The 25,000-nt window shown below is 43.9% G+C and overlaps 1 protein-coding gene across 1 annotated transcript in view; it reads left to right on the top strand.

Annotated features, from left to right (window-relative positions):
- Positions 1-22,458, top strand: part of plcb1 (phospholipase C beta 1) — a gene marked incomplete at both ends in the record, with an annotated part of 32,324 nt that extends 9,866 nt beyond the window's left edge. Inside the window, 22 exons of the mRNA XM_084470696.1 lie at positions 559-716; positions 2,001-2,083; positions 2,240-2,324; positions 2,510-2,675; positions 2,869-2,924; positions 3,026-3,122; positions 3,658-3,742; positions 4,525-4,649; positions 5,266-5,420; positions 5,720-5,884; positions 10,332-10,431; positions 11,705-11,809; positions 12,076-12,188; positions 13,109-13,259; positions 13,713-13,766; positions 14,914-15,100; positions 15,358-15,490; positions 20,409-20,485; positions 20,989-21,078; positions 21,383-21,440; positions 21,606-21,692; positions 22,306-22,458. Coding sequence (XP_084326822.1) covers positions 559-716; positions 2,001-2,083; positions 2,240-2,324; positions 2,510-2,675; positions 2,869-2,924; positions 3,026-3,122; positions 3,658-3,742; positions 4,525-4,649; positions 5,266-5,420; positions 5,720-5,884; positions 10,332-10,431; positions 11,705-11,809; positions 12,076-12,188; positions 13,109-13,259; positions 13,713-13,766; positions 14,914-15,100; positions 15,358-15,490; positions 20,409-20,485; positions 20,989-21,078; positions 21,383-21,440; positions 21,606-21,692; positions 22,306-22,458 — 2,483 coding nt within the window. The remainder of the gene's footprint in view (positions 1-558; positions 717-2,000; positions 2,084-2,239; positions 2,325-2,509; positions 2,676-2,868; positions 2,925-3,025; positions 3,123-3,657; positions 3,743-4,524; positions 4,650-5,265; positions 5,421-5,719; positions 5,885-10,331; positions 10,432-11,704; positions 11,810-12,075; positions 12,189-13,108; positions 13,260-13,712; positions 13,767-14,913; positions 15,101-15,357; positions 15,491-20,408; positions 20,486-20,988; positions 21,079-21,382; positions 21,441-21,605; positions 21,693-22,305) is intronic.
- Positions 22,459-25,000: the final 2,542 nt, after the last annotated feature.

The following is a 25,000-nucleotide window of genomic DNA, read 5'->3' as shown; positions in this document are numbered from 1 at the left end:
ACGCACGCACGCACGCACACACACACACACACACACACACACACACACACACACACACACACACACACGCACGCACGCACGCACGCACACACACACACACACCGCACACACACACACACACACGCACGCATGCATGCATGCATGCATGCACAAACAAACACACATACATACAAACAGTTTTACACACACACACATATACACACACACACAGACATACATACAGACACACACAAACACACAAAGACAAACACACACACATACATAAAGGTGAACAGGCACACACACGCACGTACATACACAAAAAAAACAACACACATACAGTTAAACACACACACGCATGTATGCACCAACGCGCACATGCACACACACACACACACACACACACACACACACACACACACACACACACATAGCCGAAAACGGACACGCACACATACACACCAATCACACACAAACACACACACACATACACACACAGAAATGTCCTTACAGATGTTCCCTCTTGATTACATTCATTAACGTGGTGACCACGGTGTGAACCGACGCTGGGGACGGCAGCGGGTCAGCTGGCCGGCAGCTCGTCTGTGGAGATGTACCGACAGGTGCTGCTAGCCGGCTGCCGCTGCGTGGAGCTGGACGTGTGGAAGGGCCGCACGGCCGAGGAGGAGCCCGTCATCACCCACGGCTTCACCATGACCTCTGAGATCCCCTTCAAGGTCAGGACGGGAGGACGGGAGGACAGGAGGAGGACAGGAGGAGGACAGGAGGACAGGAGGAGGACAGGAGGACAGGAGGACAGGAGGAGGACAGGAGGAGGACAGGAGGACAGGAGGAGGACAGGAGGACAGGAGGACAGGAGGAGGACAGGAGGAGGACAGGAGGACAGGAGGAGGACAGGAGGACAGGAGGAGGACAGGAGGACAGGAGGAGGACAGGAGGAGGACAGGAGGACAGGAGGAGGACAGGAGGAGGACAGGAGGAGGACAGGAGGACAGGAGGAGGACAGGAGGAGGACAGGAGGACAGGAGGACAGGAGGACAGGAGGACAGGAGGAGGACAGGAGGAGGACAGGAGGACAGGAGGAGGACAGGAGGAGGACAGGAGGACAGGAGGAGGACAGGAGGACAGGAGGAGGACAGGAGGAGGACAGGAGGAGGAGAGGAGGAGGACAGGAGGAGGACAGGAGGAGGACAGGAGGAGGACAGGAGGAGGACAGGAGGACAGGAGGACAGGAGGAGGACAGGAGGAGGACAGGAGGACAGGAGGAGGACAGGAGGACAGGAGGAGGACAGGAGGACAGGAGGAGGACAGGAGGAGGACAGGAGGACAGGAGGAGGACAGGAGGACAGGAGGAGGACAGGAGGAGGACAGGAGGACAGGAGGAGGACAGGAGGAGGACAGGAGGACAGGAGGAGGACAGGAGGAGGACAGGAGGACAGGAGGAGGACAGGAGAACAGGAGGAGGACAGGAGGAGGACAGGAGGAGGACAGGAGGAGGACAGGAGGACAGGAGGAGGACAGGAGGACAGGAGGACAGGAGGAGGACAGGAGGAGGACAGGAGGAGGACAGGAGGACAGGAGGAGGACAGGAGGAGCAGCAGAACAACAATAGAACAGGAGAACAGAAGAACTGTACAACAATAGAACAGTACAACAGTACAACAATTAAACAGCAGAAAAGTACAACAATAGAACAGAAGAACAGTAGAACAGAAGAACAGTAGAACAGAAGAACAGTAGAACAGAAGAACAGTAGAACAGTAGAACAGTAGAACAGTAGAACAGTAGAACAGTTCAAAGAGCGAACATCAGGACAGTACAAACAGAAGAAGAGCAGAACTCAATCTGTAGAAACACAGAGACAGCGTTTAACTACGGTCCAGCCATATGTTTGATGATGTCACCTTGTACACCAACAATTAATTAATGCAAGCATGTGCTAACCTACCGGCCTATCAGAGTCCACGTACATGTTACCCTATGTTCTGTCTACTTTGTAGGAAGTGATTGAAGCCATTGCAGAGTGCGCTTTCAAAACATCCCCTTTCCCGGTCATTCTGTCTTTCGAAAATCATGTGGACTCGTGAGTATCAATCGAATCATCTATACATCCATCATTATCAACCTGTACTATATATATCTACTATATCTACCTGGCTGATTGTCTGACTGACTCTGTGCCTGTCTGTCTCTCTGCCGGTCTGTCTGTCTCCTCGTGTGTGTGTGTATTTATCTGTAGCCTGAAGCAGCAGGCCAAGATGGCTGAGTATTGCCGTTCTATCTTTGGAGAAGCTCTGTTGATTGATCCCTTAGACAAATATCCTGTACGTTTGTGCACACACAAAGACACACACACACACACACACACACACACACACACACGTATAGCTATAGATATAGATTTAATATATTTACATATACAGTTTATTCCAGCACGTGTATTTATGTCCTGTGTGTGTGTGTGTGTGTGTGTGTGTGTGTGTGTGTGTGTGTGTGTGTGTGTGTTCAGCTTGAGTCCGGGGTCCCACTGCCCAGTCCTCAGGAGCTGATGGGTAAGATCCTCATCAAGAACAAGAAGTCCCATAAAGCCACCGTGGCCCCTGAGGTCAAGAGGCTGGCCGACCAGAGCTCCAATCAGAACGCAGAGTCCATGTCACCAAGCAACCACACCGGCGGTACGCTTCACACACACACAACCCTCAGTGTTCCTGATGTCCACCAACGCCGGGAATAGGTCATACTTTTCATACTTTTTTATTATTTCAGCTTTGATTCGCCCTAGCAACAGGCCAAGGCCACTGTAATGCGACACGGTGTTGAGCAGAATAATGTGTAAATGCAACGCGACATTTCATTCTTCTCGAACAGAGATAGAGGCCGAGAGTGAGGAAGACGACGAGGACGAAGACGACGAGGGTAAAAAGGTCTGCTGCTGCCGTCGTTGTCCGTCTCATGACTCTGATGGTGACTCTCCTGACGGTAATGCTCACGATGCTGCTGACGCTGCGCTGCCTCCTGCCTGCAGGGGTCAGCAGAGAGGGAGGCGGTGGCCACCGAGGAGATGTCCACCCTGGTCAACTACGTCCAGCCCACCAAGTTCAACTCTTTTGAGGCTTCCAAGAGTAGGAAACAGACTACTACTACCACTACTACTACTGCTACTGCTACTGCTACTACTACTACCACTACTACTACTACTACCACTACTACTACTGCTACTACTACCACTACTACTACTACTACTACTATACTACTACTACTACTACTATGACCACTACTACCACTACTACTACTGCTACTACTACCACTACTACTACTACTACTACTACTGCTACTATGACCACTACTACCACTACTACTACTGCTACTACTATACTACTAATACTACCACTACTACTACTACTACTACCACTACTACTACTACTACTGCTACCACTACTACCACTGCTACTACTAATACTACCACTACTACTACTACTACTACAACAGCATGACCAGTCACTTGACCTGCCACACTACTAGATTTCTGACACCATTGATCCTCTAAACTCTTGTGTGTGTGATTGTGTGTGTGTGTGTGTGTGTGTGTGTGTGTGTGTGTGTGCGCGTGTGTGTGTGTGTGTGTGTGTGTGTGTGTGTGTGTGTGTGTGTATCCAGAGGCGGGCAGGTGTTTCCAGATGTCGTCCTTTGTAGAGACCAAAGCACTGGAGCACCTCACCAAGTCCCCTGTGGAGTTTGTGGAGTATCCTTCATGTCACCATGGCAACGACACACCACGTCACCATGGCAACGACACACCAAATCCCAGCAGCCCTCTTCTGCAATTAAACAAATGTTCATCCTTCAAAATCCACACATACCATGAATCAAAGCTCATGAAACTTTGCACACCCAACGATACAGCTGTAGTAGCTGCAATGTCACAGCTGTAATATCTGAAATGTTACAGGGGACTACCGTGTCCTTCTACATGAGCTTCAACAGCACGGTGGCAGCCCGGAGACCAGAACGATCTGCAGCTCATGTTTTATTTGCTTTGGCGTATGCATCTGGCTCCCCTCCCGTTCAGACTGATTTCCGGCAGACCTCCCAATCACAGCATCTATCTAATATGGGGTGGGCTTGATACGATGTACAGAGGAGCTACGGGGGCTGTTGAGGCATGTTCATAAACAACAAAGATGACAGGCATTGATTATAGGGCCGCTTCTGGTGGGTCTGTCCAGTGGTGTCCAGAGACCTTGTGGTCTGTGTCTGTTGAGTACGGCCCTTGACAAAATGATAGAGGTTCCAGACGCATCTGAGAATTTGTCCTGCGGTGTCAGGCGAGCAAAATACTAGACATCGGTTAATTAATTACAGTAAATATGATGAAAGATGAACAGGAATCTGTTCGGACATCCGAGGCGATAACAAGAAATATACAACCAAAAATAAAACTATAACAAAAATAAGGATACATATAATTTGTTTTTGTTTTTTTGTGGTGAAGCATCTCACGCCTTAACCCAATCTCTTGACCAGATACAATAAATCCCAGCTGAGTCGTATATACCCTAAGGGGACGCGAGTGGACTCCTCTAACTTCATGCCTCAACTCTTCTGGAATGCCGGCTGCCAGCTGGTGGCGCTCAACTACCAAACCATAGGTGAGAGTTGAACCTATGACCTCTTTCTCTGTCCGTACTCCCTGCTGTTGGTCGGGTTCCTTTGAGGTCAACCTTAGGCATAAATATAACCTTAGGAGCTGGAAGGTGAAGTGGTGACCAAAAATAAATGTTTGATATTTTTATGACACATAAAATTGCATGACACCAGGATGTAGGGTGTTAGTTTTACATTTTTATTTCAATTTATTCATGTCAGTGCCATTCTTTTTTTTACATTTCTGTCTGTAAATATGTAAATAATGCCCAGAAATGTAAAGAATCTCTGAATATAATATATTATTAAAGAAATGATATTGCATGACACCGATCATGTTATTAAAATTGGATAAATGGGTCTCTCGATGCAGTTGAGTGTAAAGTGGATGAAATGGGATAAGACTTTCAAAGCCCTCATTTCGCCCTTGTCTCCATGGGCAGACCCACTGCACCACCTTCGCTGGTCAGAGTCCAGCCTCTGCTCTTAAAGACGTTACCTGATTACCTCCACCATCCTCTGTTTCCTCTAAAAGAGACTAGATCTAATCCAGAGAACAGTATTCATACCTCATCATCCGTACTTTAAACCAGTGTGGCTTGCTTCCTCTGCCGGTTCCAGACCTTTCCACACAGCTGAATCTCTTCATGTATGAGTACAACGGCCGCAGCGGCTACAGGCTGAAGCCCGAGTTCATGAGGAGGCCGGACAAACACTTTGACCCTTTCACAGAGAACACCGTCGACGGCATTGTCGCCAACACGCTCTCTGTCAAGGTAATCTCCTGGTTCTTTCTCTGTCACATGCGGGGTGCTGTGCTGTGCTGATTTATGCAACAAGGCTTTTGCAATAATATAAAAAAAATCTGCCATTGTTATTTTGAGTTCTGCCAAATTTGAATTCTAAACTTACATATCACATCCTTTCATGTATTCCGATAGTATAATTAAAATTTAGATAAGATAACTTTAATACTGGGACAAAGTTTTCCGACAATATATTCAAAGAAATCTAAAACAAAAAGGTACAGTTAAGTATTTATATATTTTGTATTTATTTATTTAACGTGTCTCAGGTGATATCAGGACAGTTCCTCACTGAGCGCAGAGTGGGCGTGTACGTGGAGGTGGAGATGTTCGGACTTCCTGTTGACACCAGGAGAAAAGCACTGAGGACCAAAACCTCCCAGAACAACGCCATCAACCCGGTGTGGGACGAGGAGCCAGTGGTCTTCAAGAAGGTGAGCCATAGACAGAGGTAGGAGAGAAGGTCAGATAGACAGGAAGGAAGGGAGGAAGGAAGGAAGGAAGGAAGGAAGGAAGGAAGGAAGGAAGGAAGGAAGGAAGGAAGGAAGGAAGGAAGGAAAGAAGGAAATCTTACTATTATAATAGCAAGCCTGTCGGACAAGGTGCTCCTCCACACTTAGTGCAGTGTGCATGTGCCAAGCAGCCTGCAGTGCACACACACACACACACACACAGCAGGCACGCACACATACACATACACACACCACACACACACGCACATGCACACACACGCGTGGACGCAGAAGTTGCAAGACAATGGCAGGATCAAGATAACGGCCTTACCGTAGCCTGCTAATAAATTCAATGAAGAAGAAGAACATGACACATTACACAAAGAGCAACAATGGAGGACGTCCAAGAAGGACAGCAAACTTTTGTGCGACATTTGCTTCAATAAACAAAGCTTTCGCCGTTGTCCAGAAATACCTTGCGGGTACTGTGTTTGTTTGTTTTTATCCCCCTTTCGCACGGAAGTGACGATTCTGTCAACCAATCAATGGACGGCGTGTGTAGCTCCACCTTTTCGGCACCCTATTGGACAGCTTGGTACCCCAACGGAGGAGTACCGAAAAATAGGTACGGCTCAGCGCGCTTACTGCCGGACCCTGCCCAACTTTTGGCGGTGGAAACGCATGCCGCACCTTACCTGCACCGGACCGTACCGCACCGCTCGGTGGAAACGCGCCATTGCATAGCGCTTACAGACGCAGAAATATAACATTACTCTCCTCCTTGAGCCTCCCGAAATGTCCTGCTATATTAACATCCCCCCTCCCCCCTGCCGACTGTTTTATTTATATATTTTTATTTTTATTATGTGTGACTGTAGGCTTCTCTTGCCTGTCTTGGCCAGGCCACTTGAATAGGAGATTTTGAATCTCAATGAGGTATTTTTCTGGTTAAAAACAAAAATAAAATAAACATCTTAAACTCTCCCGTCAGGTAGCCGATGTACAATCCACAATCTTGCCCTCGCACACACACCCCCCCCCCCTTCGCCCTCTCCCCCTCCCCCACACAAGCCCGTGCTTAGTTAGGTAGGTTGCTGCCTTAGCTGTTGTTATTACGCTTAGTTCATTTCACTAAGGTGCTTCTGTAAATTAACACAATTTTCAGTTTCAGAATAAGTTTTTTGTTATTATTATTTTCAACTAACCAACAGTAGTTGCCATGCATCAAAACATGTCAATGCACTTTGAGCCCTGCATAACAGTAAAAGCTATTGAATAACTGATTTGCATGCATAGTATACCACACTTTCCATTGAACAATTACCCCTGTAACCCATTGACTCATTTTATCATGTAATCAAATGCTCACACTTTAAGGAGAAAATGATTATGCTTGCTTCATAACATAAGGAGAAAATGATTATTCTTGCTTCATTACGAAATAAGTGAACCAAAATGTTATACGTTGTAACATTATAGGCAAAATGTTATTATATTATTTATGTGCTCAGCAATTAGTTACATTAGCGACCAGGGTTTCCACATCATAGCTATGGCCACTGGCTCCATCTCTGGGGGAGAACAAGGTTTCTTGCACCCTCAATATTGAAACGAAGTGAACCGGCACGTTGTCGTTGTCTGACCCTTTAAATAAAGCAAACGCAAGAACGCTGTTCTGCGTGATAGAATGCTGTTCTGCATGATAGAACGCTGTTCTGCACTGTGCTGCGTTAGCACCCGGCCACCTCCCTCCCCCTCTCTCTGCCCCACCAATCGTTCCAAAGCATTGCTGGCAACATTCCTGACATAGGCTAATGGTCGGCAGAGCACCAAATGATTGAGCAGGTCGGGCTTACAACCGCGCGTCAAGGACATACAAGAAGAGGCAATGTACGTGCATTGAAATGCCCACAACATGAACCTTGCCTTTCAAGATGCCGTTTCAAAAGTTAACATATGCCGAGATGCGATGAAGACGGTCAAAGAGCAGGGCCCGGTTTCCCGATAACGTCCATGCTACGAAGACTCCTACATTTAGACTTATCAAAGTTGTTTACCTCTATAGGCGTGGTTCCCGAACGGTCTCTTAGGAGTGTTCTAACTGTGCATTCACACCAAAAGACACATTTTTCGCCTGGTTGCGCTTTCACCCAAGTTTTGTCGCGCGACAAATCATAATCTGTCGCTGTGCAGTCAGGCGAATTTTGTCGCACCACATATTTTGCCCGCCAACGGTGCTTCATGCCAAGTCATTCTCAACCATGGCTGAGATAACCACCACTGCGTGTCTTTACCTGTTGTGGAAGAGGGAGAGACGTCAGAATGCCTGTCGTTTATGGGTTCATAATATCATCCGGAGGTGCACACAGCTTTGTGCCCTGATATTATATATAATATTATATAGATATTTATATATTATATAATATCATATAATATTATATATAGAGCTCCGGGAGTCGCAAACGGCAACAATCACTTTCTCCTCCAAGCTGCGGTTGACTGCAGAGTGCAGGGAGCGGTTGGCCCGCCCGGTTGAACGCTGATTGGCTGTTATGTTACGTCACCCAGGGAGTGAACGGTGATTGGCTGTCATCACGCGAATGTTGTGGCAAAGTTCAAATATTTCAACTCCAGCGAAATTGTCGCGCTGCAAATCCTCGTGAACGCGCTCGCCCGTGACAGGGCAAAATGTCGCGCCGTCAATCAAATCTTGCAGCAGGTTTTTCTAGCGACAAATTTTGTTAAAACTTTGTATGGAAACTTTGTATGGAATCGTGTCGCCCGTCGCGTTTGGTGTGAACGCACAGTTACGTCATTCGTAAACGGCGCTGTCCAGAAAGAACGTGCTGAAATCGAATGCTCAGAGATCGATTTTCCATGCCATTTCAGTGACTGCAGGTGCATGACAGTGTTCTAAAAGATATAAACATTTATTTAACCATGGGCGAACATAGCATAGATACACTGATTTAAAATAGAAAATATAGGCCTATAGGCTAAACAACGGACGAGATTGAAAGACTGAAAGCAGGACTTTGGAGAAGTGATATATATATACTACTTTTTGGTGGAACACATTTGAATTGTTATGTTATTTTTAATCCAGGAAAGGCCGCCGAGACAGGATCGCTTTTAACTCACTTTATTTGGTAAAGGTTTTGGTCTATTGTCTATCGTCTATGAAACAAAAGGAGAGGGATGGTATATAACACGTGCGGAGCGTCTCTAAGCTTTATATCTACAATACGCCGCCCAAGAGATTCTGCCTTCTCCAAGCAATCCTGTTGCTTTTATAATCAGGTGAAGGTAGACTTCTTCTACAACTCTAAAAAACTTGCTCACTTCATCTGTGTGTCCGTTGTTGCCCCCTATGTGTAAATGTTGCAACTTTGTTAAATGTGCTCAGTGCTGCCCTCTGTGGTTATGTGAGAGTATTACCTCCTAATTGTTGTATGTGCTCAGTGCTGCCCTCTGTGGTTATGTGAGAGTATTACCTCCTAACTATGTGCTCGGTGCTGCTCCATGTGGCTATGTGAGAATATTACAGCTAAAATGTGTCACAAGAGAATATTACAGCTAAAATATGTCACAGAATAAAATATTTATGACCCCCTCAATATTGACCTGAAGTTGGCGCCACTGGTTATGGCTTTAATTACAATCACAGGTTGAGCGTGAGCGGAAACTCTAGTCCCAATAAAAATCCAGATTTACCAAGGCTGCTGAAAATAGATAAGGTTGTTGTGGTGTTATGATATTTTTAATCCAGGAAAGGCCGCCGAGACAGGATCGCTTTTAACTCACTTTATTTGGTAAAGGTTTTGGTCTATTGTCTATCGTCTATGAAACAAAAGGAGAGGAATGGTATATAACACGCGCAGAGTGTCTCTAAGCTTGATATCTAGGATACACCGCCCAAGAGATTCTGCCCGCCTCTGTTCAGCTGTTGCTTTTTATAAACAGGTAAAAGTAGACTTCTTCTACGGCTCTAAAAACTTGCTGTGTGTCCGTTGTTGCCCCTATGTGTAAATGTTGTAACTTTGTTAAATGTGCTCAGTACTGCCCTCTGAGGTTGTGTGAGAGTATTACCGCCTAATTTGTCAAATGTGCTCAATGTTGCCCTCTGGTGATTGTGAGGGGAAATTACCTCTCGGTGCTGCTTCATGTGTCTATCTGAGAGTATTACAGCTAAAATGTATCACAAGAGAATATTATGGCTGAAATATGTTACAGTGGTAATGCCTTAAATATAAATATAATGACAGACCATACACGTAGATTAGTTGGTTTGTTCTTTGCTTAGTTAATTTGTTAGCAAGTTATTTATTGAATTAGTCAGTCTGTCTGATTGTTTTTTCAGTCAGTTAGCTGGTTGGTTAGTAGGGTTGGTTAGTAGGTTTGATTGTTTCCTTACGTTGATCTTTTACAGGTGATTCTTCCTACCCTGGCCTCGCTGAGAATCGCTGCTTTTGAAGAGGGAGGGAAGTTCATCGGCCATCGCATCATTCCAGTGTCTGCCGTCCGACCAGGTGTGGCCCATCTCAGGGACAGCGACTACAACATATGCCTCATACAGTTCAGAACAAAAACTTTGTAAAAAATCAACTAAAAGCTTTAAAGGATAAAGAAACAGTATTTAACTGGAATATGAAGATATGTATTTATAACGGCGGCTGGTGGTTTTTAAAGAGAGGCAGGAAGGACTGCGCGCTTGGTTGCCATTGGCCTGCTTGCACTGGTGGCGTGTGGTGGCATAATTATGTGGGACTCAAGTTGTTTCAGGGTGTTTTGGTGAACTACAAAATAGCAGGGAGGGATAATTATGGGAATAAAATGAATACAAATCCACCAGTGGCAGTATTGTACTTTGAAAGCTGATGGGCAGCATGTCTTTGAAATTAACCACAAGGGAAGAAGGAAAGAATGCAAAGCCAGTTAGTCAAATCAGGCCTACTCTTGATTTGTAAAACTAAATAAAAAAATCTGGGCCTATCATTGGGCCTATAATGACTGAAGCTATTGGTTGTAATTTGGCTATGTTTATTTTCAGCTACAATTGTTTTGAGAAAAATTATGAATGAATTACGGCGTGTGTAGCTCCACATTTTCGGCACCTTTTCAGACGGCTTGGTAACTCCTGCTTATTGGTTCATTGCGCAGCCAGGGCTCCACGATTCAGACCCCTTAGTTAGTCACACCCACTCAGAGGAGCAATTTCCTCCTCTCTCGCATTGAACCCATGGACCTATAAAGATTGAACCCCATGTTATTCACCGGCCGCCAAAACTGCTGGGGAAATTAATGGGAGTCAGTAGGAGGCTGAGGGAGGAACGTCCTCAAGCAGTAATTGTCAATCTGTGATAGGGGGTGCTGTCCCTTTACCCAGGGAAACAAACATTACATATACAAAGGCATTAAAGTAGTCATATCTAAGGGCATTAATTCATTACAGTAGTCTGGGCAATCTACATTTTTTATTCTCAACAATGTTAAGGAGGATCTTCCTCCCTCTCCTCACTCATTATAACCCCTCACATCTTTGTAAACTGTAATTTTGTTTGATACAAGCCAATCAATCTGCCATCAATAGCAGATTGATTGTAGCTAGAGCTCTAGCTTTGACTCTGAGGTGCAATCCAATACTAACCTTTGGTACAAACAGGTCTCCTGAATCCAATGTGAAACCAATCAATTAGCCCCAATACATTACAAATGTATGATCAAACCTTGAGAAAGTATTTGTGATATTTTATTTAACTTGCAACTTGATTTGAGTTTTTGTTTTATCTATTTGTACTTCAGGTTATCGATACATCGGTCTGAGGAACGAGAGGAACCAGAACCTGATTCTGCCCGCTGTGTTCGTGCAGATAGAGGTTAAGGATTATGTACCTGACACTTTTGCAGGTATAAGGCTCCAAAACGTACAGATTCCCAGACACACATAGACACGCTGACACACGCATTCATGTGTGCACATGCATACTACCACACACACACCGACACAGCATCCTGTACGCATGCATATCTACATTGAAATGCACTTTAATGTTAAACCTTTGCAAATCACACCTGTCATTGTGTATAATATATCGTGATGTAATCTGGTACGCTGCCATCAGCTCAGTACCAGCTCTGTGTCACATCCTGGTGTTGTTCTTCACACTGAGCAGACGTGATCGAGGCGCTGTCCAACCCCATCCGCTACGTCAACCTGCTGGAGCAGCGGTCCAAGGCGCTGGCGGCCCTGACCCTGGAGGATGGAGAGGAGGAGGCCCACACTGAGGTCTGGACATGTTCCTCTACTTAAGGAGAGGAGGAGGTCTGAACATGTTCCTCTACTTAAGGAGAGGAGGAGGTCTGAACATGTTCCTCTACTTAAGGAGAGGAGGAGGTCTGAACATGTTCCTCTACTTAAGGAGAGGAGGAGGCCACACTGAGGTCTGAACATGTTCCTCTACTTAAGGAGAGGAGGAGGCCACACTGAGGTCTGAACATGTTCCTCTACTTAAGGAGAGGAGGAGGCCACACTGAGGTCTGACCATGTTCCTCTACTTAAGGAGAGGAGGAGGCCACACTGAGGTCTGACCATGTTCCTCTACTTAAGGAGAGGAGGAGGCCACACTGAGGTCTGACCATGTTCCTCTACTTAAGGAGAGGAGGAGGCCACACTGAGGTCTGAACATGTTCCTCTACTTAAGGAGAGGAGGAGGCCCACACTGAGGTCTGAACATGTTCCTCTACTTAAGGAGAGGAGGAGGTCTGAACATGTTCCTCTACTTAAGGAGAGGAGGAGGCCCACACTATGGCATACAAAGCACAAAGGATAACTAGCCACGACAATAAAAAACCAAACAGACAGAAAACTGAGTGGACCTGACAATGGGGAAACAGGTGGAAGTTATCAAGGCGCGGACGACTCTCTAATTGGCCGACGGACAGCTCTCAGATTGGACAGGGGGTTGGCCGATGGTGGAGGAACATCCAATGGCAGAGTGACACCTACACAGAGTACGAGAGGGGAGACACAGAGGAAAACACAAGGACAACAACCACACACATAACAGATACCGACGTACACAAACCTATTACTAATATCCACACATTCAAAGTTTACTCAAACAAACGCATTGCAAACAGGTCAGGTTGTGTTTAATTATTTGAGGCTTATCTTGTGTCACGTCTAAAGTCCTGTTTTCTGTTCAGGAGGAGACTGAGAGCTCTGTTGACCGGAAGAATGAACCAGGGCCAATCCCCGTGGAGAACGGTCTTAGCCCCGCCCCTGGGCCAACAAGCCAAACGCAAATCACCACGACACCAAAGGCAACCGCAGCCAATCAGCAAGCAGCGGCCACAGGTAACACATTCTGCTCCAGTGGTAATCCTCCAACACCAAATCAAACAAATACAGAACAAACAAAAACACAGTCTGCTATCACTTACAGGAATACCACTTAGCATGGGTAAAATGCAACACAACGCCAGGTAATCAAACCGTAAACTCTGGATTATCCTTCAATTCCACTCAAACCCCCGTTGACTCAGATCATGTCCTTCATCACCACGGCCAGAGCCTCTTATCGCTCTCTTTTAGCAGGGGCCAGCCTTCATCTGCCTTTCAATTCAAACCTTTGCAAATGTCCTTCAACAATTCCTCCTTTTCTAGTTATTCTAACTCCTATTCCTCCAATTCTAACTCCCCCTTCTCCTCCTCCTCCTCCTCCTCCTCCCTTCTATTCCTAAATATTCAACTCCTATTGAACTGTTTTCCGTGATCTTGTGATGTTGTCTCCCATCGGTGGTCCAGCAGAAGCGGCCAAGCCTGCGGCCAAAACAGAGGACCTGGTGCTCAGTGTTCTGATAGGTTAGTCATCAAATATACCACATTAATACCTGACTTCAACGTTTGTATGTTCAGATCATATTGGGTTCTTATTCAATTATTACGATCAATTTAATAACATTTACCATACGTCAAACTGACCGGAGGGCTAGTCTCCTTGACATTCGGACATCTCCGTGAGTAATTGCTTTAATATCTTGTAAGAAGCAACCCCTGTGAGCCCTAGACCACGTGCCTGCACATTTGTAATATAAATCATGTCATATGAATATAATCAATAAACTGTCTGCCAGAGTAAACCAACTCTTTGATCAAGATTTAATCAAGACGCTGAACATTCTGACGGCCAGCCACATCAGCAGAGAGCCTGATTCATAGGTCTTCACTGAGTGACCCTGTCCCCAGACCACCAGCAGAGAGCCTGATTCATAGGTCTTCACTGAGTGACCCTGTCCCCAGACCATCAGCAGAGAGCCTGATTCATAGGTCTTCACTGAGTGACCCTGTCCCCAGACCATCAGCAGAGAGCCTGATTCATAGGTCTTCACTGAGTCACCCTGTCCCCAGACCATCAGCAGAGAGCCTGATTCATAGGTCTTCACTGAGTGACCCTGTCCCCAGACGTCATCAGCAGAGGGACTGATTCATAGGTCTTCACTGAGTGACCCTGTCCCCAGACCATCAGCAGAGAGCCTGATTCATAGGTCTTCACTGAGTGACCCTGTCCCCAGACCATCAGCAGAGAGCCTGATTCATAGGTCTTCACTGAGTGACCCTGTCCCCAGACCATCAGCAGAGAGCCTGATTCATAGGTCTTCACTGAGTGACCCTGTCCCCAGACCATCAGCAGAGAGCCTGATTCATAGGTCTTCACTGAGTGACCCTGTCCCCAGACCATCAGCAGAGAGCCTGATTCATAGGTCTTCACTGAGGTCACCCTGTCCCCAGACCATCAGCAGAGAGCCTGATTCATAGGTCTTCACTGAGTGACCCTGTCCCCAGACCATCAGCAGAGAGCCTGATTCATAGGTCTTCACTGAGTGACCCTGTCCCCAGACCATCAGCAGAGAGCCTGATTCGTAGGTCTTCACTGAGTGACCCTGTCCCCAGACCATCAGCAGAGAGCCTGATTCATAGGTCTTCACTGAGACCTTCACCCTGTCCCCAGACTTCCCGCCGTGTTCGCTGGAGAGCCTGCAGCAACTCAAGGGCTACCAGAAGGAACAGAGGCGGCAGTTCAAGGAGCTCAAAGAGCTGGTGAGACGGCACCAGAAGAAGACCTCTGAGCTCATCAGAGACCTCAACAACCGCCACAAGAAGACCGCGCGACAGCACTGCAAGAACAGGCACAGGGAGTGTGTGTGTGTGTGTGTGTGTGTGTGTGTGTGTGTGTGTGTGTGTGTGTGTTCATGTATGCGTCTGTGCGTGAATGTGTGTGCGTTTGTGAATGCGCCCGTGTGTGCATGCGTCTGTGCATGCGTGTGTTTGTGTGTGTACGTTTGTGCACGCGTGAATGCGTCTGTGTGTCTGTGTGTATTTGTGTGCATGCTTGTGTGGGTGTGTGTGTGTTAATGTGTGTGTGTGTGTGTGTGTGTGTGTGTGTGTTTCTAAGGAGTGAGTCTGGAGAAGGCGAGTGGGAGGAGGAGCTGCAGCAGCTGAAGGAGGAACAGCACCAGCAACTCCTGGCTCTGAGACAGGAGCAGTACTTCAGTCAGAAGTACCTGCAGAGGGAACACATCAAAACGGTGGGCCTCCCACACAGCCACACTACCTGCACTGCTGCTTCTGGAACACCAAGGAACCTTATGTTACCCTAACTACACACTATCACTGCAACAAACCAAATACAATCTCTGATGACGTTAGTCAACTACACACTATCACTGCAACAAACCAAATACAATCTCTAATGACGTTAGTCAACTACACACTATCACTGCAACAAACCAAATACAATCTCTGATGACGTTAGTCAACTACACACTATCACTGCAACAAACCAAATACAATCTCTAATGACGTTAGTCAACTACACACTATCACTGCAACAAACCAAATACAATCTCTAATGACGTTAGTCAACTACACACTATCACTGCAACAAACCAAATACAATCTCTAATGACGTTAGTCAACTACACACTATCACTGCAACAAACCAAATACAATCTCTAATGACGTTAGTCAACTACACACTATCACTGCAACAAACCAAATACAATCTCTAATGACGTTAGTCAACTACACACTATCACTGCAACAAACCAAATACAATCTCTAATGACGTTAGTCAACTACACACTATCACTGCAACAAACCAAATACAATCTCTGATGACGTTAGTCAACTACACACTATCACTGCAACAAACCAAATACAATCTCTAATGACGTTAGTCAACTACACACTATCACTGCAACAAACCAAATACAATCTCTGATGACGTTAGTCAACTACACACTATCACTGCAACAAACCAAATACAATCTCTGATGACGTTAGTCAACTACACACTATCACTGCAACAAACCAAATACAATCTCTGATGACGTTAGTCAACTACACACTATCACTGCAACAAACCAAATACAATCTCTAATGACGTTAGTCAACTACACACTATCACTGCAACAAACCAAATACAATCTCTAATGACGTTAGTCAACTACACACTATCACTGCAACAAACCAAATACAATCTCTAATGACGTTAGTCAACTAAACACTATCACTGCAACAAACCAAATACAATCTCTAATGACGTTAGTCAACTACACACTATCACTGCAACAAACCAAATACAATCTCTAATGACGTTAGTCAACTACACACTATCACTGCAACAAACCAAATACAATCTCTAATGACGTTAGTCAACTACACACTATGACTGCAACAAACCAAATACAATCTCTAATGACGTTAGTCAACTACACACTATGACTGCAACAAACCAAATACAATCTCTAATGACGTTAGTCAACTACACACTATCACTGCAACAAACCAAATACAATCTCTAATGACGTTAGTCAACTGCACACTATGACTGCAACAAACCAAATACAATCTCTAATGACGTTAGTCAACTACACACTATCACTGCAACAAACCAAATACAATCTCTGATGACGTTAGTCAACTACACACTATCACTGCAACAAACCAAATACAATCTCTAATGACGTTAGTCAACTACACACTATCACTGCAACAAACCAAATACAATCTCTGATGACGTTAGTCAACTACACACTATCACTGCAACAAACCAAATACAATCTCTAATGACGTTAGTCAACTACACACTATCACTGCAACAAACCAAATACAATCTCTAATGACGTTACCCTAACTACACACTATCACTGCAACAAACCAAATACAATCTCTAATGACGTTAGTCAACTACACACTATCACTGCAACAAACCAAATACAATCTCTGATGACGTTAGTCAACTACACACTATCACTGCAACAAACCAAATACAATCTCTAATGACGTTAGTCAACTACACACTATCACTGCAACAAACCAAATACAATCTCTAATGACGTTAGTCAACTACACACTATCACTGCAACAAACCAAATACAATCTCTGATGACGTTAGTCAACTACACACTATCACTGCAACAAACCAAATACAATCTCTGATGACGTTAGTCAACTACACACTATCACTGCAACAAACCAAATACAATCTCTAATGACGTTAGTCAACTACACACTATGACTGCAACAAACCAAATACAATCTCTAATGACATTAGTCAACTACACACTATCACTGCAACAAACCAAATACAATCTCTAATGACGTTAGTCAACTACACACTATCACTGCAACAAACCAAATACAATCTCTAATGACGTTAGTCAACTACACACTATGACTGCAACAAACCAAATACAATCTCTAATGACGTTAGTCAACTACACACTATCACTGCAACAAACCAAATACAATCTCTAATGACGTTAGTCAACTACACACTATGACTGCAACAAACCAAATACAATCTCTAATGACGTTAGTCAACTACACACTATCACTGCAACAAACCAAATACAATCTCTAATGACGTTAGTCAACTACACACTATCACTGCAACAAACCAAATACAATCTCTAATGACGTTAGTCAACTACACACTATCACTGCAACAAACCAAATACAATCTCTGATGACGTTAGTCAACTACACACTATCACTGCAACAAACCAAATACAATCTCTAATGACGTTAGTCAACTACACACTATCACTGCAACAAACCAAATACAATCTCTAATGACGTTAGTCAACTACACACTATCACTGCAACAAACCAAATACAATCTCTAATGACGTTAGTCAACTACACACTATCACTGCAACAAACCAAATACAATCTCTAATGACATTAGTCAACTACACACTATCACTGCAACAAACCAAATACAATCTCTAATGACGTTAGTCAACTGCACACTATCACTGCAACAAACCAAATACAATCTCTAATGACGTTAGTCAACTACACACTATGACTGCAACAAACCAAATACAATCTCTAATGACGTTAGTCAACTACACACTATGACTGCAACAAACCAAATACAATCTCTAATGACGTTAGTCAACTACACACTATCACTGCAACAAACCAAATACAATCTGTAATGACTTTAGTCAACTACACACTATCACTGCAACAAACCAAATACAATCTCTAATGACGTTAGTCAACTACACACTATCACTGCAACAAACCAAATACAATCTCTAATGACGTTAGTCAACTACACACTATGACTGCAACAAACCAAATACAATCTCTAATGACGTTAGTCAACTACACACTATCACTGCAACAAACCAAATACAATCTCTAATGACGTTAGTCAACTACACACTATCACTGCAACAAACCAAATACAATCTCTAATGACGTTAGTCAACTACACACTATCACTGCAACAAACCAAATACAATCTCTGATGACGTTAGTCAACTACACACTATCACTGCAACAAACCAAATACAATCTCTGATGACGTTAGTCAACTACACACTATCACTGCAACAAACCAAATACAATCTCTGATGACGTTAGTCAACTACACACTATCACTGCAACAAACCAAATACAATCTCTAATGACGTTAGTCAACTACACACTATCACTGCAACAAACCAAATACAATCTCTGATGACGTTAGTCAACTACACACTATCACTGCAACAAACCAAATACAATCTCTAATGACGTTAGTCAACTGCACACTATCACTGCAACAAACCAAATACAATCTCTAATGACGTTAGTCAACTACACACTATGACTGCAACAAACCAAATACAATCTCTAATGATGTTAGGCAACTACACACTATCACTGCAACAAACCAAATACAATCTCTAATGACGTTAGTCAACTACACACTATCACTGCAACAAATCAAATACAATCTCTGATGACGTTAGTCAACTACACACTATCACTGCAACAAACCAAATACAATCTCTGATGACGTTAGTCAACTACACACTATGACTGCAACAAACCAAATACAATCTCTGATGACGTTAGTCAACTACACACTATCACTGCAACAAACCAAATACAATCTCTGATGACGTTAGTCAACTACACACTATCACTGCAACAAACCAAATACAATCTCTGATGACGTTAGTCAACTACACACTATGACTGCAACAAACCAAATACAATCTCTAATGACGTTAGTCAACTGCACACTATCACTGCAACAAACCAAATACAATCTCTAATGACGTTAGTCAACTACACACTATCACTGCAACAAACCAAATACAATCTCTGATGACGTTAGTCAACTACACACTATGACTGCAACAAACCAAATACAATCTCTAATGACGTTAGTCAACTACACACTATCACTGCAACAAACCAAATACAATCTCTAATGACGTTAGTCAACTACACACTATCACTGCAACAAACCAAATACAATCTCTAATGACGTTAGTCAACTACACACTATGACTGCAACAAACCAAATACAATCTCTGATGACGTTAGTCAACTACACACTATCACTGCAACAAACCAAATACAATCTCTAATGACGTTAGTCAACTACACACTATCACTGCAACAAACCAAATACAATCTGTAATGACGTTAGTCAACTACACACTATCACTGCAACAAACCAAATACAATCTCTGATGACGTTAGTCAACTACACACTATCACTGCAACAAACCAAATACAATCTGTAATGACGTTAGTCAACTACACACTATCACTGCAACAAACCAAATACAATCTCTGATGACGTTAGTCAACTACACACTATGACTGCAACAAACCAAATACAATCTCTAATGACGTTAGTCAACTACACACTATCACTGCAACAAACCAAATACAATCTCTAATGACATTAGTCAACTACACACTATCACTGCAACAAACCAAATACAATCTCTAATGACGTTAGTCAACTACACACTATGACTGCAACAAACCAAACACAATCTCTAATGACGTTAGTCAACTACACACTATCACTGCAACAAACCAAATACAATCTCTGTTTTTGACCATTGGACCGTTGTTGTAAACTGGTTGTGAGGGTGTAAGGGACCCGTGGCTGAATGTTCCAGTGCGCTCCTTGTCTTACAGCTGACCGAGCGACTCACCGGCCTGGCGGAGGAGAACCACAACACTCAGATGAAGAAACTCAAAGACATCTGTGATAAGTGAGCCACTGCATACATATCTGAGATTAGAGTAGGATCTTATGTATATTAGGGCTTACATATCGTGACATCACATCGCAATGACCATCTCCATTTTGGAAGTACAGTAGCACTAAAATGTTAACGTTACTTATAGCGTTTTCGTCATTGTTTAGTAATTAACATAGGATACACATTTTCATTAACATAGGATACGGTATACTTACATTTATTCAGGACTTTACATTACTATAACTCTCTTGAGTACTAAATGGCGGGCTATTCGCCAACAAAAAATCCCATGATGCATTCTGATGCCCAAGCCCTATAAACCTAGTCCCTTTCTGGGTATTGGGCATTACGTTTACTATGATGAGTGTTAACCCATTTTGATCAACAAACGGACGCTATGCTCAAAGTCAGCCTAAACACGTTTATTAACCCAGAACAGACCAGACGGAAGAGGACATGGGAGTCCTTCCTTCACTGTGATGTGAGCTCCTCTCACTGTACTCTCTGGACAGGGAGAAGAAAGAGTTGAAGAAGCAAATGGATCGGAGGAGAACGGACAAGATCAACCAGGCCAAGACCAAAGAGAAACATCTGGCAGAAGAGTAAGTTCTGCTGTCCCATATTTTCAAACCATCCTTCACTCCCCACCCCTTTATGGACCCTATCTATTACTATAACACCTAGAGCCATAGACATACGAATACGTCTTACCACCACATATCATTCCCATAACATACAATACTAAAACCTATAGGCTTATTCAACGATGCATCTTGCAACAACACGTAGTAGGGGTGTAACGGCACACTGAGGCCTGTCAGTTAACCTCATGAGACCCGCCTGTGTTTGGCCCTGTGAGGACTCCTCGCTGATGAAGGCCTACTGTCCTTGTGCTTCTGTATGAAGGGAGAAGATTGAGATCAATAAGTCCTACGTCACCGAAGTGGTTCAGAACATCAAGCGGGTGAGAGAGGAGGACTCTGTCTGTTATCTGTTAGCATGTCTTCCAACTCGGTACCCATCGAGCAATGTTTCCAACAGGGTCTCACTCTCTATGCCTCTGTCACTCCTCTGTCTGTCTGTCTGTCTGTCTGTCTGCCTGTCTGTCTGTCTGTCTGTCTGTCTGTAGCTGGAGGAAACACAAGCCAAGCGTCAGGACCAGATGGGGGAGCAGAACAAGCAGCTCCTTCAGGAGATAGTGGAGCAGAAACCTACGGTACACACACACTACCAAACTCCATGTACACACACACACACACACACACACACACACATACAAAATCCATGTACACATCAACTCCACGTACACACACAAACATACAAACTCCCATGTACACACACGTACAAACTCCATGTGTACACACACACACACACACACATACACACACATACAAACTCCATGTGTACACACACACACACACACACACACACACACACACACACACACATACAAACTCCATGTATACACACACTCAACACATGCACACAACGTAACAGCTGGGTGAGCAGCAAGGGGAAAAGGACTCAAAAGCACCACTCAGTATACACAGGAAATGAGTTGTTGATCGTGAATACCGTGAATATCACTAGGAAACTGCTGGGACGCTTGATACAAAGAACCAAGACACACTGGCACACACTGGGAAACACGCTGACTAAACACACTAGGAGGGGAATGTTGATGAGGGACAGATAGAAACAATTCAGGTGAGTGAGGACAGTCAGGGGAACATAAGGACAGGGAGTGACAACAATCCACAAGGGGGCGGGACGTGACACACAAACACTCAACTCACTCACTCACGTGTGCTCGTCTTTTTCAACCCCAGCTCCTGGGAGCCGTGGACGCAGAGTTTCAGGACAAGTTCCAGATGTTACCAGGGGAGATCGAGGACTTCCTGCTGGACAGGAAGTTGGCCCGGGGTCACAGCAAGTCCCGCTCCTCAACCCCGCATGACACTCTCTCAGAGGACGACGGATGATGATGATGATGATGAGAGAGAGACAGAGAGAGAGAGAGAGAGAGAGAGAGAGAGAGAGAGAGACAGAGAGAGAGAGAGAGAGAGAGAGAGAGAGACAGAGAGAGAGAGAGAGAGAGAGAGAGAGAGAGAGAGAGAGAGAGAGAGAGAGCGGAGGGAACACAGACAAAGGAAAGATGGAGAAACAACATATGAAATGGTGTATATATTTTTTTGATATACATACATATATATATCAATGTTAAGCTCTAAGGATTGCAACTCTCAGTATTTTGTCTAGATTTTCAAAGCCTTGACATTCTGATCAAATCCAAAAAACTTGTCGCACTGCATGATATAGGATCAATCTATCTATAGATCTACCTATCTACCCATCTATCTATCTCTATCTATCTATCTATCTATCTATCTATCTATCTATCTATCTATCTATCTATCTATCTATCTATCTTTTATTGGTTCTGACTGAAGACCAAACTGTATCCGCGTACATCTTTGGGACACAGATTTACGAGGCTACTAATTCAGTGCATTACTTGAACTAAATCACCCGCAGTTAGTCAAAGGCATTTCAGTTTGTGGGTCTGTGTGTCTGGGTGTTTTCTGGGCTCACAGTGAATATATTCGAGCAACGATTCTCCACGTATCTTTTTAAGGCTCATCCTTTTCTTTCTATGTATTTCATGTTTTAAAATGCCTACTTTACACGGCGAAACGTCCATTCTACAGCCTCTGTCCTGCACTTCTAATCAATAACCAGATTCAGCTCCATCGGGAAGAGGGAACGCTGAGGCTGCAGTTGAAAACAGTACTTGAAGAACAATGACAAGCTGGTACACCATCTCAGCAGGAACCTGTCAAATCGAAATCAAAATGACACATGTTGCTTATGAACCAGCTGATGTTAGTGTAATTCATTTCTGAATGATTCCAATAACAACGGTCAGTAAGGTCATTTCACTATATTTATGAATGATTGACTTTCTGAACATTTTATCAACTTTTTGCATTTGTATATTATGTAAAGCAATGCATTTGGGTTTGGGTAAAGCAGCATGGTTTTAAGAGGGTTAGGATAATATGTTGAAATGTGTGTGTGATGGTGTGTGTTCCCAATGTCAGTTGTTGAGATGTACAGATTGTTAAAAACATGTTTTCACATCTGACGACATGTGTTTTAGAACATGCTTCCAAAGCATTGATCAAATGGACCTGATGGGTGGATGAATGATTGTTGGTAAAACCAAAACTGTTTTGTATGCTTTGTAAATCTGGCTTTTGTAGTGAACCACACAGTAAATACGGTATTTGTAATGCAGCTATACTAGCAGGGAAAATACATTTTATCTTAGTTTTGACCCAAAGTCCCAAAGGAACTGACTAATATGCTCTAATCTTACAGCCAAGTAAATATTACTTGCTTGCTTGAAACTGTAAACTACACCAAAAGACTGTTAAAAGGTTTAAAGTAATAATATTCAAATTGGCCCCAGCATGTGCATGTGGGTATGTGTTATTCATTGTGTATTTTTTAATTTATCTATTTCAATCTGCACTATGTATGGTTAAATTAGCATCCTCTAGTTGCTCAAGGTGTAGCTAGTTATAGCTATATGCTATATCACCACCAAGAGTCCCTGGATGGATCAGCTCATGGTTGGTTAGGGTTTGAGAAAAGTAAAAGATATTTTTTTAATGGAGCAAATGGCTGATGTAGGTGTGTGTGCATGTTTAAGAGCCCAGTGGTGGTGGGGGAGAAAGCAACTAGACTAGTTTTTTGTAAGAACATTGTTAGTAACGTGTTTTTCCAACATTTTCTCAAATCCTGTGGACTTTTTAGCGTTGTCTCCACCTGGTCTCAAACAACAAGAGGTCACGTTGTTGTCGAATGGGCATTTTGTAAGGACCTAACACAGTCTACTGTGGATTGTAGATCATTCTAGACTGGATATCCGGACTCATTTATCTACAATATTTTGTAATAATGTAAGGTCCCATGATGTATTTAAAGCTGTATGTGGTGTATTATAAATAAAGTCCGTTTGTAAATACCAGATTTAAAGAAACACCTATAGCTGCCCTGTGTGTTTGCTAACTGATGTCAGAGACACTGGCTGGTAATCTCCAGCGATACGCCTTGTAAAACCCTCACATACCGACTGAAACTGAGCATGCTTTATTGTTTATTTCATGTTTTATTTAAAGTTTATTGCTGGACGCTGTTTTGAATTAAACACATTTAATGCAAACGTGATGATTTATTCTGGTTTCAGTGGACCTATGATACACATATCTATCATACACTATAGTACTGTTATTATGAGCCATGGAGGAATGAAGTGGAGGTCAGATGGTGTCTGCTAGAGACACAAAGCTCTACCCCAGGCCTAGTCCACCCTGTTGATGGCCTAATACTATAGTTAAATTGTGAGGTGAGGCCCCTGGTCAGCTTGTTTGGGTCTGTCGTGGTGGGGGTCATGGCGTGGGGCTGGGGGGCTTCTTTAAGCCCCCCCTCCCGCCGCTAGGGGGCGATACCAGCCTTATA

The sequence above is a fragment of the Micromesistius poutassou genome (genome assembly GCF_964030765.1).
Source record: "Micromesistius poutassou genome assembly, chromosome: 7".
NCBI classification, from domain to species: Eukaryota; Metazoa; Chordata; class Actinopteri; order Gadiformes; family Gadidae; genus Micromesistius; species Micromesistius poutassou.
Note: the sequence above shows the minus strand (reverse complement) of the source record. Positions and strands in the feature narration are given on the sequence as shown.